General features: G+C 36.7%; 1 protein-coding gene across 1 annotated transcript; it reads right to left on the reverse strand.

Annotated features, from left to right (window-relative positions):
* Positions 1-387: 387 nt before the first annotated feature.
* CXCL8 (C-X-C motif chemokine ligand 8) lies at positions 388-3,690 on the reverse strand. Its single transcript, XM_081107880.1, has 4 exons — positions 3,557-3,690; positions 2,214-2,349; positions 1,843-1,926; positions 388-1,415 (listed from the first exon to the last, which is right to left on the reverse strand). The coding sequence occupies exons 1-4, from the start codon at positions 3,618-3,620 to the stop codon at positions 1,394-1,396; spliced, it is 306 nt and encodes a 101-aa protein (XP_080964006.1). The 5' UTR covers positions 3,621-3,690; the 3' UTR covers positions 388-1,393.
* Between the last annotated feature and the right edge of the window lie 10,718 nt (positions 3,691-14,408).

The following is a 14,408-nucleotide window of genomic DNA, read 5'->3' on the forward strand; positions in this document are numbered from 1 at the left end:
TGCGGCCCGCCGAAAATATTTATCCGGCCTACCAGGTGTTTTTGCCGACACTGCCTGTCCTGCTTAGCAGCCAACTCGTCCCGGGCCCGCAGTGCGCAGTGTGGAATGTCTGAGTGACAGTGAACTGGCCCCCTGTTTAAAAAGTTTGAGGACCTCTGCACTGGAGGGTCGAGAAAAACCTCAACATTTCTCAGAGGCTACTGTTTGTAGCCTTCTCTGGAAAGAAGTTCTGTTTTTCTACAAATAAAAGTTTGTATTTTCCACCATAGTATACAAAATGTTAAGGGGAAGCACTTATGGTCTCTAAATAATATTTTTTCATACAACCGAAGACATAAAACAATAGATCTTGAAAAGACCAAAGAAATACAAACACTTGATGATTTTGACAATGAATTTTATTATGTTTACAGTCGCATTTATATTTCCATACCATCAAATCAAGAGACAAAACATTTTCTTTGAAAATACATAAAAGTATCTTAAAGTTAAAAACATAATTATTTAAATTAAATTATGAGATTCTATTCGTACATAATGAATAAGTATTAGCCAGCAAGAATTTTTGCTGTTTTGACGAATAGAGTCCTAACTCAGGATTTGGTGATTCAACACAGAATAGCACGAGGCCAACAGTGACAGGACAATATGAGAAGTATTAAAAGTAGGATTTGCAGCTTAACTGGATATTCTGTTAGTTTTTAATTTTGCTAAATCAAGCAACCTCAATCAAAATAAATCAACTTTGATCAAGATAGTTCTCTAATATATTATTTAATATCTAAAATAAATTCACAACCATCATTATACTCTCTTATCAACAATGCTCCTTTCCCATTTTCCAAATTCATGCACAAATATTACTCTATTTGATGTTTAAGTAAATACATAAATATTAAATAAGTGAATAAATTACACTTGAAAATAATTTATGTGACCATGGAAAACATTGACTTGCTCCCACATGTCCTCACATCACATTGAGGTGAAATAGTGACTGGTCCTTTTTCTCCAGGTTAGGAATAAAGAAGAAACAAGGCACAGTTAAAAGGAACTCACAGATCTTGGCTGGCAGACTAAGGTTGCAATATTTAACCTCCCCTCAAAAAAATAAAATAAAATAAAATACAGGATTTCCAGCTAAGTTTGAATTTATAGTAAGCAATGAGTTGTTTTGTTTTTTAAATAAGTGCATTCTAGATATAGCATGGGACATTGAAAGAAATTCTTCATTGTTTTACCTAATATTCAAATCTAACCAGCATCCTATATTTTACCTGACAACTATATCAGACCCACACAGTATGTGAAGCACTAAAGTAGATTTATTTGAAGTTTCATTGGCATCTTTACTGAGGAATTCTTGGAAACCTGGGAGAGTGATTTTTTTTTTTCATGGCTCTTTCGTCTCAGCTCTGAAAATAAATAAAATTTAAAGATTAACAATGTTCTAACAGGAGTAAAGTGTGGTCCTTATATTTAATACAGAAACTAATGTAGTCTTAAATAGTCATATGTTGGAACTGTTCTATACTTTCAACTATAAGAAGAAAGACCAGATAAGTCATCCTCCAAAGGAGGACACTTCTGAGACTGAAACAGAATCATAATAATGGCACAGGGACCAGGCATAAACCCAGACTTCCCTGGACAAACTGAGATGTGTGGTCTTCCCAGTCATGAGTTACAATAAACTCTCTATTGCTGCTATTTATTTTGAATTAAAGAGGCAGCTACCTATAAATATTTTGGGCAGCAGCAGGAAATTTATAGGCTGACTTTTGGACTGTATATCTGAGGATAAATGAGGAATCTAAATTAAAACCAACAACAACAACTTACGTCTCTAAAAATGTCTGCACAACCTTCTGCACCCAGTGTTCCTTGGGGTCTAGGCAGAGCAACGTTTCATTCTTAAACTTTACACTGAAATGAGAGAGCGGTGATTAAAATAGACATTTAGCAGTTTCAGATACCCCTTTGCCACACAAGTCATTGTTCCTTAAGTACAGGCATGAAATCTAAGTCAAAAGCAATTTAGAGCTATGAATCATGGAAGCTATCATACTTAAATGCCATTCATACCCAGAATATGTCCTTCTGTTTAACCCACAACTCTATTCTTAGTACCTAGAACTTTGTTGGATGCTTCCACCTTCCTCAGTTCTAGGTTAGCTAAAGTAAGATATCTAATCACTTTTGAAAGTACTTACATGATTTCTGAATTTGCACAGTGTGGTCCACTCTCAATCACTCTCAGTTCCCTGATAAGCATGGGGTGGAAAGGTATAGAGTGTGTACCAATGCACTGGCATCGAAGTTCTGTTTCTATTATCGGCAGAACTGAAGCTGTGGGAAAAAATAAGACAATCATAGATTGATTTCAACATCAGGGAGGGTTCTGCTAGCTACTCCCTCTTTAATCCCAATGTGATAACTTGGTGACTGTGTGTTTTACAAACATCGCATCTTTTGCAAACTCATTCCAGAAAATGAAGGCTGGATATTCTTCTTGCCTCTGACATCAGTTTTTCTTCAGTTTTAAAAATAGTCATTCCTCATAACATTGGATATCTTTCTACATAAAGACTGGAGTTGTCTTTGTGCAATGTTGACATCTTTATGATACTTTTTTTTTTCTACTAGTTATTTCATAATCCTCTGTGATACCACAGTGCTATTTGTAGTATGCAAACTAAGATTCACCAATAGGGAAATTGCCTTCAGAAAGAATTAATAGAAATATATAAATGAGTTGCACAGCAGTGTCTTATATCTTAACACAATCCTCAATGCTTGAGAGAAAAAATAAAAAAACTATATATCATAAACATTCTAAAATGTATTTGTTTCATAAAATGAATCCCAAGAAGACCTATATTCTGTCAGGGTGTCCTTAAATCAAATGGGAATTGATAGCTATCTGAAGCTTTTCAGTAAAATAGTCCACGGTGTAAAATTACCTGAGTTATCTTGCTCAATATTAATTTATATTATAGGTAACTATGGCTCCCAATAAGATACGCTCTAACTTATACATTTACTTATTTTACTTTATTTTAATATTTTTTATTGATTTTTTTACAGAGAGGAAGGGAGAGGGATAGAAAGTTAGAAACATCGATGAGAGAGAAACATCAATCAGCTGCCTCCTGCACACCCCCTACTGGGGATGTGCCCGCAACCACGGTACATGCCCCTGACAGCAATCGAACCTGGGACACTTCAGTCTACAGGCCGATGCTCTATCCACTGAGCCAAACCGGTTAGGGCTAACTTATACATTTATATTAAATATATGCATACTACAGAGTATAAATGATAAGAACAGAATGTATTAATCAAACACTATACTTTTCTAATCGTTATATAGATACAGCCTAAAAAAATTAAAACTTCAATTTAATTAATTGCTGTTAAATGACTGCAGAGATTATTTTCTATTCCTGAACAAAAAAAAATATTTGTTTTTTTTTAATCAAAGCATTAAGGATAATCTTACCATCTAAGGACCACATTTAAACCCAGGAAAACTGGATCGGAAAGATGTGCTTACCTTCGCACAGAGCTGCAGAAAGCACGAACGCTGCCAGGAGAGCGACGGCCAGCTTGGAAGTCATGTTTATGGCAAGGAGGTTTCTTATGGGCTCTTCTCCTAGATGCTGGTGAGCTCTGTTGTCCTCAGGGACTTGTGCTGGATGAAGAGTACCCCTGGCTTTTTATATTCTCTCAACAGCGAGAGCAGTGCCGCTCATTCCTGTATTAGGTCAGAGGAAATTCCATAACCTGGAGCTTTCCGGTCACTCTTTGTGAACAAACCTGAGTCACCAGGTTTCTCTCATTGATTTCTTATCTAATTTTCTGCACGATTGAACTCTTATTGGATCTTTAAAATAATTTAATTTCATTCAAAAGCATGTTTGCTTTAAAATATTTTAAACAGTGAAGCATCTCAGTTTGATACATTTGTCGGTTGTATTCCTTCATACTTAATAAATAACTTTATCATAGAACCATCTACCAGCTGTTAGAGTAAGCTCATTTGTGATTATTCTTTTATGGCACGTTGGTTTCTTTATGTAAAGTACATGTGCTGTGATGAGAGAGGAGATGCTCCAGTTGACCACTTTTATTTGGGACACATTTTATGAGCAGTTGTTTTCTAAGAGTTTTGGAAGGTTTCTGCTCTCAAGGAACAAAGTACAACTTTTCCAAAGATTTGGTTTTCTAATGTATATTTAACAGAATGAAAGTTGTGCCTTTTCATCTGTCTCACAAATATTTATCAAGTAACTTCTCAGTAATGTGGGAATCTAGAGCTGGATAAGACAAAGTATTTGTTCTTAAAGGGTTTGGTCTATCAGAAGAAGAGAGCAACATTAGGGACCTGACAATATTACATATATTTTTATTGATTTCAGAGAGGAAGGGAGAGGGAGAGAGAGATAGAAACATCAATGATGAGAGAGAATCATTGATGGGCTGCCTCCTGCACACCCCCTACTGGGGATCGAGCCCACAACCCAAGCATGTGTCCTTGACTGGAATCAAACCCAGTACCCTATAGTCTGCAGGCCGACGCTCTATCCACTGAGCCAAATCAGCTAGGGTTCCTCTTGCTTTTAATTCTACTATTTCAGGAACTTGATTGTTCTTTTATTTATTTAATATATGTTGATTATATGTTAATGCCAAATATTATAGTAGGAGATGTGATTACTATGTAAATAAGATATAATCTCTGATTTCAAAGATTTTGCAGTCTGGTGGCAGATATGAACAAGTAGTGACACAAGCAACTACAGTTTTGAGGAATTTATAAAGAAACAACCTCAAAGCTACGACCTAAAATTGGTAATGAGCAGAAGTAAAACCAATGGGGTGGGGAGAAGGGGTGGCTGCCTTGCTTATGGAGGAAAAAAGCAAATAAAAGGTAATGAGAATTAAGATAACATTGTCCATTTGGGTCCTTGACATTGTTGAGCATTGTATGCAAAACAGTGTATGGAATGAGGAGAGGAAAAAGTTGAAGCCAGATATGTAGGCAAGACCTGGATCTTAAAGAGAATTGACCGCTTCTTCGCTTCAGTAATATCGGTTTGTTCAGCATGGACATATTCTCCTATGGACAAACCTGACGGACTGGTTCAGTCCCTCATCATCAGGACACAATCTAGTGGCACCACACAGATGCTCAGAGTTCTGACAATTTGCAAACTTCTCAACCTCTCAGGGTTGCCTTTGTATTTTTTTCTGAGTCCTACTGACATAGGCACCTCCTTGCCATCCCAATTCCATCTCCTCATCTCCTCCTTTTCTCCTCTCAGGGTATCACTTGCATCATGATACCAACCTTAGAGGTTGAGCTAATGAGTTCCATTTAAACCAGATGCTCAATTTTTTAAAACAATGGAGCATTAATTAATAAGGCAAACCAACCTCTTTGCTGTTGTTTATTTCTCACAATGTAGCCTTGATGCATTCTGTCCTCGGACCCTCTTCATCAGAGGTAATAGTGAACAAAAACAAAGTGACCACTTCTGTAAAGGTAACCCTTTGAGTCATTGCACAGTAAGCAGAATGACTAAATGGGGTTAAAGAGAAAAAAGGGCTAATTATCCTAGTTGTGGGGGGGGGGAGGAAATGCTGCTTTTAAATAGAGAAGAATGAAGTGAAAAGTTTAACAAAGCTGCACATAAATACAAATGATATTTTATTACCCACTAGGGATGAATGTAAACTTCATGGGACTATCAACCAGTAAGCTGTTTAAGTTCTTACCAGTTCCTGAAACACGAGAAGCACTTAACAGATGAACAGTCAGAGATTTTCACCATAGTCATGGGATCAAAGCTATCATTCAAGAAAGGAAAGTGCTCAAGAAAAAGTCAAGACAAAGATGGGCATTTACTTTTTTCACATCTATAAGTAACTCTTCCTTTTCCATCAAACTCCCCACAAGAAAGCTGAATGTCTTTTTGGTATTTTGAACCACCTAGGGAACCCACCCTCCTTCATATACGTGTTTTAGAATTAGGACGTTTTTGTAAATACAAACAAAGTTGTATTCACATAAAAAGGCAGAATGGCTTTTAAGTGAGATGAACTTAGGTCTAAATCTTGTCCCATGATTATTAATCAAGAGACTTTGAACAAGCTGATTCTATCTTGGTATTATAATGCTGCTGCTTAAATCTGAACCACATTTCTTAATCCAGTACTTAAGTCTCAACTTAAACCTGGAATTTTTTTCTCCTTTTGAGGAAATTAGTCTCAGCTCAGACATCCCTGAGGTTAAGAGAACCATAGACAAATACTATATATATCAATGAGTTTGCCTTATAATGTTGTTACTGCTAATATCATAAATATAAAATACCTTTCCCCTAAAATTTTAGTCAACAAAACTCAGAGTTGAAAGATTTAAAACATATTCTTACTTTTTTGCTGAGTATATGTCTATAAAAACTTAATCTGCTCTAGGACATTTCAGTTCCATCTCTAAATTCAAATTTCTTGAGTTAATAATTTGTAAAAATACCAAGCAAATTTGAACCATGCTGCTATAGGTGTCATACTCTTTAAAGAAAAATTATTTTCCAAAGTCTTGACAAGTTGGAGAATCAAACAGCTAAATGCATTGGTTTTGACCCATGTCCAGTGTAGGTATTGGGTAAAGACAAACCTGCCTTCAAGCCTAGCTTCATCACTTATTAGACAAATGATTATGGAATGTTTTAAATCTCATTGAGTCTTAGTTTCCTTATCTGTAAAATGGGAATAATACCAGTTCCATAGGATCACAGTGAGAGTTAGGGCCTGTATAGAAAATGCCAGGAGTGGGACCAGGCACATAGAATGTGTACAATAAATGTCACCTGTCATTAAAGTCGCATTGAACTTTGCCTGGAGTGGGAGAACCATATTTCTTTTCAAAAGCTGACCAATCATAAAGTAAATGTGTATTGGCACAACATAGCCCCTAAAGTTTACATCTAACTGCTTTTATTTCCGTTGTAGAGCTTTTTGGTTTTGTGAATAATAATTCAATTCACATTCGTGTGTTAAAAAAAAAAAAGTACTGTGCAGATAACACAGAGAAATGAGTAACATTTCCAATTCTATCTCCAAAATCAATGGAGATTTTGAGATGGAGTTTGAAGGATGGAATTGGAGAAAGAGACTGGTTGTGTAAACAGGTGTTTATTATAGACGTGGGATATTTAAGATCAGCCTGTCTTCAAAAAAAAAAAAAAATCAAATGCAAATATTTATTTGTAATTATTTTTTTCTTTGTTAAACTTATAAAACAAAGTTTTATACACCTATTTTCTTTGTTAGGTTTATACTAAAACCATTTAGAGATTGCATACACCAATGTTTACAATAAAAGATGTCTTCAAAATGACAACAATTATATATTACTTGTCACTAGGATTTCTTTTGTGTGAAGTAAAGATTATAGGAAATGAAATAATTTGGCAGAAGGGGAAGTTGCTATTTTATAAATGACTGGACTTATATGTGGCTTTAATTCTATCTTGAAATAAACAAGATCCATGCAAGCAATTGAGTCAAGTGATGGGAGAAAAAATAAAGTATTTTAAATATGCTGATTCAAGGTGGTATAATTTTATAAGCATATTCTTTTCTTTTTTAAAAAGTTATTTTATTATTTTGAAATTTTGTTTTTATAGACATGTAATAATGTAAAAAGCTGAGCTGAGATTAAATTTAGCAATCTAGATAAAGTAGCTTAAGTGAAAAAACATCTTACGTTGTAATTCCTATATTGTGTCTCTCATAACTCTCCTTCTTAAAGCTTTGATTGTTTTAAAGGTTTTGTTTCAAAATATGACCATTTTAACTTCTCCACTTTGTTGTTAGAGATTGTTGACGTATTTAAGACACATTTTAACCATAATACAAACTCCACGTTGGTGGATTCCGTTAAAGAGAAGAGCACTCAACCCACTTAGGTGCTTGTTTGTTGATAGATGTCTCACCCACTGGACTGGAAATCCCATGAGGTCAGAGACCATGTCTGCCCTATTTATACTGTGCCAGGTCCCGGCCCAGAGCTTGCACTCTACAAACACTTCTTGCATGAAAGTACAAATCCCCCACTTCTCAGAACCTTTCACAAGAGCAATATCAACAAAAGGAAGAGAAAATGCTTATCGTTGTCTATTTTTGTTCTCCCACAAAGATAATTGCTTTATTGACATGGACCCAGAAGAGTTTCGTATGGAAACTACAGTTTTACTTCATGCTCTCACTTAGTGGTGCATAGATAAAATATTAACCAGTCCAGCAAGGCAACAATTTCTTCCCTGGGTGAATTAATGGTACACTCTCTTCTAGGCTGCCCTGGGGCTGGCATAGGAGGTACCATAGTGCAGGCAAGTAAGGTGTGGAGAGCTGCATGCACGACTACCAGTGACTGGCACTTGCTGATAGAAAAGGGCTCTGTTCCTTCCTTCTTCCCATCGCCTGTGTTTCAAGGACTGTGGAGCATCCAGAAGATGGTATTTTCAGAAGCTAATGAGTGAACATGAATGGGTGTCCACAGATCTGGTCTAATTAACCTAGGTGCTAAGGCTAAAACAAACATATCAGCTTTTCTTTGCAGTATCAACTCAATGGTTCTTAACTTTTACATTTTATGTTAACTACTTAATCACTTGAAAATATAATGAAAGGTGTGTGTCCTCTTCTGACCCCTAAGTCCACTTAAGCCAAAATGTACAAAGTTCTACATCATGTTTCAGGAAGTTGACTGACCTCCATGAAAAACTCTTAAGGAGTAAGATCAATAAAGTGTAAACTGGAGACATGGTACTTGAAAATAACTAGTGACTCCCGAGTGAAAGAGAAACGATGCTCTGTCTGCGCTTACTGTCCCTGGATGTGTCCAGGACAGAGACTTCAAAAAAATTCTTGAAGTCCTCAAAAGAGAAGGTAGAGATGGATAAGTGAAAGGATGACTAGGAGGAAGAGACTCTTCATTTTCCATGAATTCAAGATATCATTGACCTTTAGTTTTCTTGTCATACACAAGAGTAACACCCAAAACCATCCCAAAAGAAAACTGTGTACTACTTTCAACTGAGCAATCTCTTTAGCTAATCTGCTGAAAGGCAGTGCCAGGGACTAAAGGTAGCTGAGGTGGAGGGTGAAATTTTAGTCCTTTCATAATTCCCTTGAAGTCACCAAATAGATATATAAGTGGAGGAAAAAAAAACTGTGTGATGTTTTCACATAAAAAGAAAACAAAATTAGATATCGCTTCTCCACCTTTTGGCTACGATCAAGTATAAAAAAGAAAACAAAATTAGAAAATAATTCAGATTGTCTATGGGTTTAGAGATGTGGGCAGTCTCTCAGAATTCCCCAAATGTAGGCAAAATAAAGCTATAAAGCTTCTTAATCCATTTGTGTGTAATCTGGGGCCCTTTATTATCTGATTTTCAGATTTGAGTCCCTTATGTGTCTTGGTAGTTTATATTTCCAACTAGTATAATTTATTACTTTCCACATCTCAAGTGCTTTCCTTCTGGACTGCATCAGGTTACTCATCAAAATTAAATCTCTTCTTGTGGTCCCTAAACCAGGAAGGAGGAAATCACCACTTGCAGAATCTAGGGTTTTGAAACAAAGGAAAACTGTCTACTCCGAACCTGTTGGGTGAGCTTTGTAAGAACTTTCTTTTCTCCAACTGAAGGGGATGGACCTGGAAAACACCGCTGGTACCATCTTCTACACAGTGAGAAATAAAAGCAAAATGGGCAAGAGGGGAGAGTGGATAAGAAATGACATGCCCAGCCAGAAAAGCAAGACCTTGAAAGCATACACTAAGGAGATCCAAAGAGAATTGATACAGGCATTAGAGAGCCAAGGTTAATGGGGAGAATGAAAATGGCACTTTTTTTTTCTGAGCTTGACTTACTTAGACTTTAGCAATAACGCAGGGTGGCCTCACTCAAGAATAATTGTACTAACACGATTTTATACATCATATGTTTTATTTTTGTAATATTCACAATAACCCTATATTTGTGTATTATTTATTACCATTTAACAGATGAGGAAATAGACTCAGGTTAAGTAATGTGCAAAGGGTCACCCAGCAAGTAGGAGACAGAGTTAGGATTTGAACCTAAGCAGAGTCCAGAGACTCTGGGTCTACTCCAAGTTTTTCTCATGTGTCTGTAATTCTCACAGACTTGGTGTTTAGCACATTTCCCTGTGTTCTCCCTCCCTCTCCTGCCTGAGAAGGATTAGAAGGCTGGAGAAGAGGATCTTGAGACAGTGGGGGAGAGGACAACATATAATCCAGTAGAAGAACTAACCCTTCCTCCTGTCAAGGACTCAGTTTTTTCATTGGTAAAATGAGGGAATTTGTTTCCACAGTCCCTTCTGTCTGGAGTATTATTGTAAGAAGCATAGCATACATGGAATAGATGGAGAACTTTCTCTGGGAAATTTGACCGTTTGTGCCAGGAAAGAACACTTGAGATGCAGCTAAACTTCAAGAGAACTTGCACTTGCCCAAACAAACAAAAAGTCTCATTTGCAAGATTCTCATCAACTGGGAGAAGGTCCTTAACTTTAAATTAAGGGCTTACTGGAGAAAGAGCCTAGAATTGAAGGTCGTGGGGATGGTGAGAGGTAATATCAGACTCCTATCCCCCAACCCCAAAAATGAGAGGAAATGCTTCCTGTGCTCTTTGCTCTCTTGACAGCTTCCTCTTACGTGGTTTCCGCATGACTTTTAGGTAAGTTTCAACTGTTGACCCTTTATTGTGAAACAGGTCATGTGGTGGGAGTTGGAAACATTTTTTCAAAGGAAGAAAGCCTCCTGTGGTTTGCTTGAGAGAAAAACATCAAATTCAATGCATACCTCTTGAAAATATGTTATCCATCCAGTCAAAAGATATTTACAGAGCACTTTCTATATCGCAAGCACTTTTCTAGTTGCTTAGGAAATGTTAATGAATAATATGAATAGAAATGCCTACACATATGAATGTTTTAGGTTGATAAATGTTATGTTTTTAAAAAATAAAGCAAGGCAAGGGAATCAGGGTGTCCGGAGCGTGAGGAGATGAGCAGATTATAGCATTAGGGAGTCCAGGGAAGCATCCTTGAAAGGTCAAAATTGAGCAAAGAATTAAGGGATATAGGAATTAACTAAGTGGTTATGTGGGTGAATATTTCAAGCAAAGGGACAGCCTGAGGTAATAGTTTGAATTGGGAACTGAGTGGTTATTTGAGGAACAGTAGGAGGCCACGTACCTGGGTGGGAGGGGGTCCGGAGAATGAATAGGAAAGGAGAACAGAGAGTAATGGGCCAGATCTGATAGGCTGTGCAGGTCAGAAGGATTTCAGCTTGCACTGAGTGGGGAGTCATTGCAGGATCATAAGCAAATCGGTGACATGATCTGACACTCTGACTGTGAGGGAACAAAGGTAGTGGGGACAAAGGTAAATCACAATGAGCAGTTAGTCGTTATTGTGGGAATCCAGGAGAGATTTGTTTGTTTGTTTGTTTGTTTATAGCAGGCCATGGTGGTTACTGCAGAGACAGATGGTAACTAACGGGCAGTTTCTGGATATTTAAAAAACAGCACAAAATCCTGAGGGGCTGGATATGAGATGTGAGCAAAAGATAACACATTGATGACGAAGACTTTAGTGCAAGCGATTGGAAGAACAGAGTCTCCATCAACTTCGACACTTGACGAAGTGTCTAAACTAACATTAAAACGTTACTTGGGTATGGGACAATTGTTGCTTAATTAAGCACTTCCAAGTCCTGAGTGGAGCTTCTCAATCAGACAGCACAGTAGCCTGAAGCAGTGGTTATTGTTGGTGGTGCAAAGAAGACAGAGGCAGGAAGGGAGGGTAGAGGGTGAGGGGTATATAATAGATTAATATTTCTTGTATTCCAGTCACTGTATTAGGTTCTTTTTTAAAATAATAATTGTATGTGCTTAAGGTAGCATGATAATTTCATATACATGTAAGTGAAGTGATTATTATAGTTAAGCCCTTTAACATATAATTTTCTCCCATAGTTACCATTTTTTTGTGTGATGAGAGAACCTGAAATCTCTTAGCAAATTTCCAGTATTCAAATATGGTATGATCAACTATAGTCATCATGCTATATATTAGATCTCAACTTTTCTATTCACAAAAACTCATGAAGCTGGTCTTTGATGTGATCACTGAATAAGGTCACATTCTCTGTCAGATATTGGTAGGATTGAAAGCAGAGAAACTAAATATTCAGCCTGAAACTTTTTATCCTAGCTTGGACACTGAGCCTGAATGCACTATGAAGTGTCTTTCTTTTATTCTACTGCATAAAATCTTTTCTCCAGTGTTTTCATAATAATAAAAGGTCAAGAAGCATCACGACCAAACGACCAGTCACCATGAGGTGCATGGAGCACCTCTCAGGCCCAGCGCCCAGCCGGGCGCCTCCTCGCAGCAGGGGCAGGTGGCAGGCGGGTGCCTCCTCCCGTGATTTCAGTTACGCGCTGGGTCTCTAGTTGATATATAATTGACATACATCACTGTATAAGTCTCAGGTATACAGCATAATGTTTTGGCTTACATGTAGTGAGAACTATTTTTAATAACATGAATCTATTGCAATACATTACAATGTATAAGTATAGTTTACTAAATATAGGCAGTTGATTTATTTTTAAGTCTTATGCACCTATTTCGATAGTTTCTCTCCTTCCTCTTCGTCCTCCTTTTTCTTTCTCCTCACCCCCTTTCTTCAATATACTGATATTCTTAAAAGAAACAGAGAAAGAAAAAGAGAGAGAGAGACTCAGGCTCACCTTGATCTTTGCAGGGCTTTGTGGAGGAACCTATAGCATAGGAAAGCACTACCTCCCTTCATAAATATATCATGGTGAAAGAAAAAGAAATTTTAAGAAAATAAGATATTTTATCTTTTCTGTGATAGGTAAGTGTTCTAGATGCAGGTCTTAAGCTCTGCACAGATTCCATCCTGGATGCTTTCGGAGTCTTGCAGCTTGGGAAAGAATGTGTAGTGAGCTCTGCCTAGGGTCGCCCTTAATCATATCTAGGTGTAGAAAGGTTTCTAAGTGGAAAAGGCTAATAAAAGAAAGCCTTGTGATATCCAGTATGTCCCAATACAAAACCCCACCTTGTGGTCAGAGGGTAGCATCACCACACTCCTGTCTGCAAACTTGCCTAAAAGGTGGGGCTGGGAGAATTTCAGGAAGTGCAGCCAGGGGTTTAGGCTTCACGGGGTCTGTCCCTTGGCTTTTTTCATTCCTTAGGAACTGTGTCAGTTCACTTGCTCATTTCCTCTGCGGTGTGTGTGTGTGTGTGTGTGTGTGTGTGTGTGTGTTGAGGAGGGGGGGGCAGTCTGTCCCTCTAATAATTTGTTTCGAATGGGGAGAAGTGAAAGGAAGGGAAAGGAAGGATGAGAAAGTAGATGAGAAAGAAAGAAATGAGGGAGGATTGTAGAACACCTGTTTTTCTCTTCAAAAAGCAGGCATTTCCTTAATGCCAAGGATTATAAAAATGATCACATCAAAATATCTTTTGAATATAGCAATATGATGTATGATGGTACATTGCACATCATACATAGTACATTGTGTGATAGTTAATTAGCCTTTTAAAAAAATGTGGTAAAAAATATGATATAAAATTTAGTATCATAACCATTCTTTTTTTTTTTTTTTTACACATTGACATCCTTTATTGGTAGTATGTAGCCATTAAGCCAAAATTCAGCCATCAATTACAACTTCATTTCCCATCCACAATTAATGAGAATATATTTTACTTCAAATGGGACATATAGGCAGAGTGCTAAGAGTTAAAGTATAACCTTGAAGTCTTAAATTCACACTTCAAATATCAAAAGAAGCAATTCCCCAAAATCATGAAAACATAAAAAAACACATTTAAGTCATTTCAATTTTTCTTGTTTATGTATTTATAACTTCAGACTTCAAAAGCATACTTCATAAAGTCATTATTCATTTAAAATAGACAAATGTTTACAAAGAACATTGAACTTACACTTTAAGGGTTGTTTATAAAATAGTACTTGAAAGGTTGACCTATATAAGGAAACCAGAGTCCTGTCAAGAGAGATGGTAAACTATAAATATAAAATATACCACAGTGTTGAAAACCTCACAGTATGCTATAGGAAAATTACTAAAGATAACTTCATCTTTCTGGGGTAAAATGTATTTAGCATTACAAATTCAAATGTAAATTTTATATATGAATTCAATAAGAAATACATTTAAATCTTGCATTGTCACTTAATTACCATCTGTTTTGTGTTAAACAATAAAAATTATGTACTTTTTGAACATGTGTACATCAAAGCCAAAAGT

This window comes from Myotis nattereri, assembly GCF_964212035.1.
Source record: "Myotis nattereri genome assembly, chromosome: 1".
Classification (NCBI taxonomy): domain Eukaryota; kingdom Metazoa; phylum Chordata; class Mammalia; order Chiroptera; family Vespertilionidae; genus Myotis; species Myotis nattereri.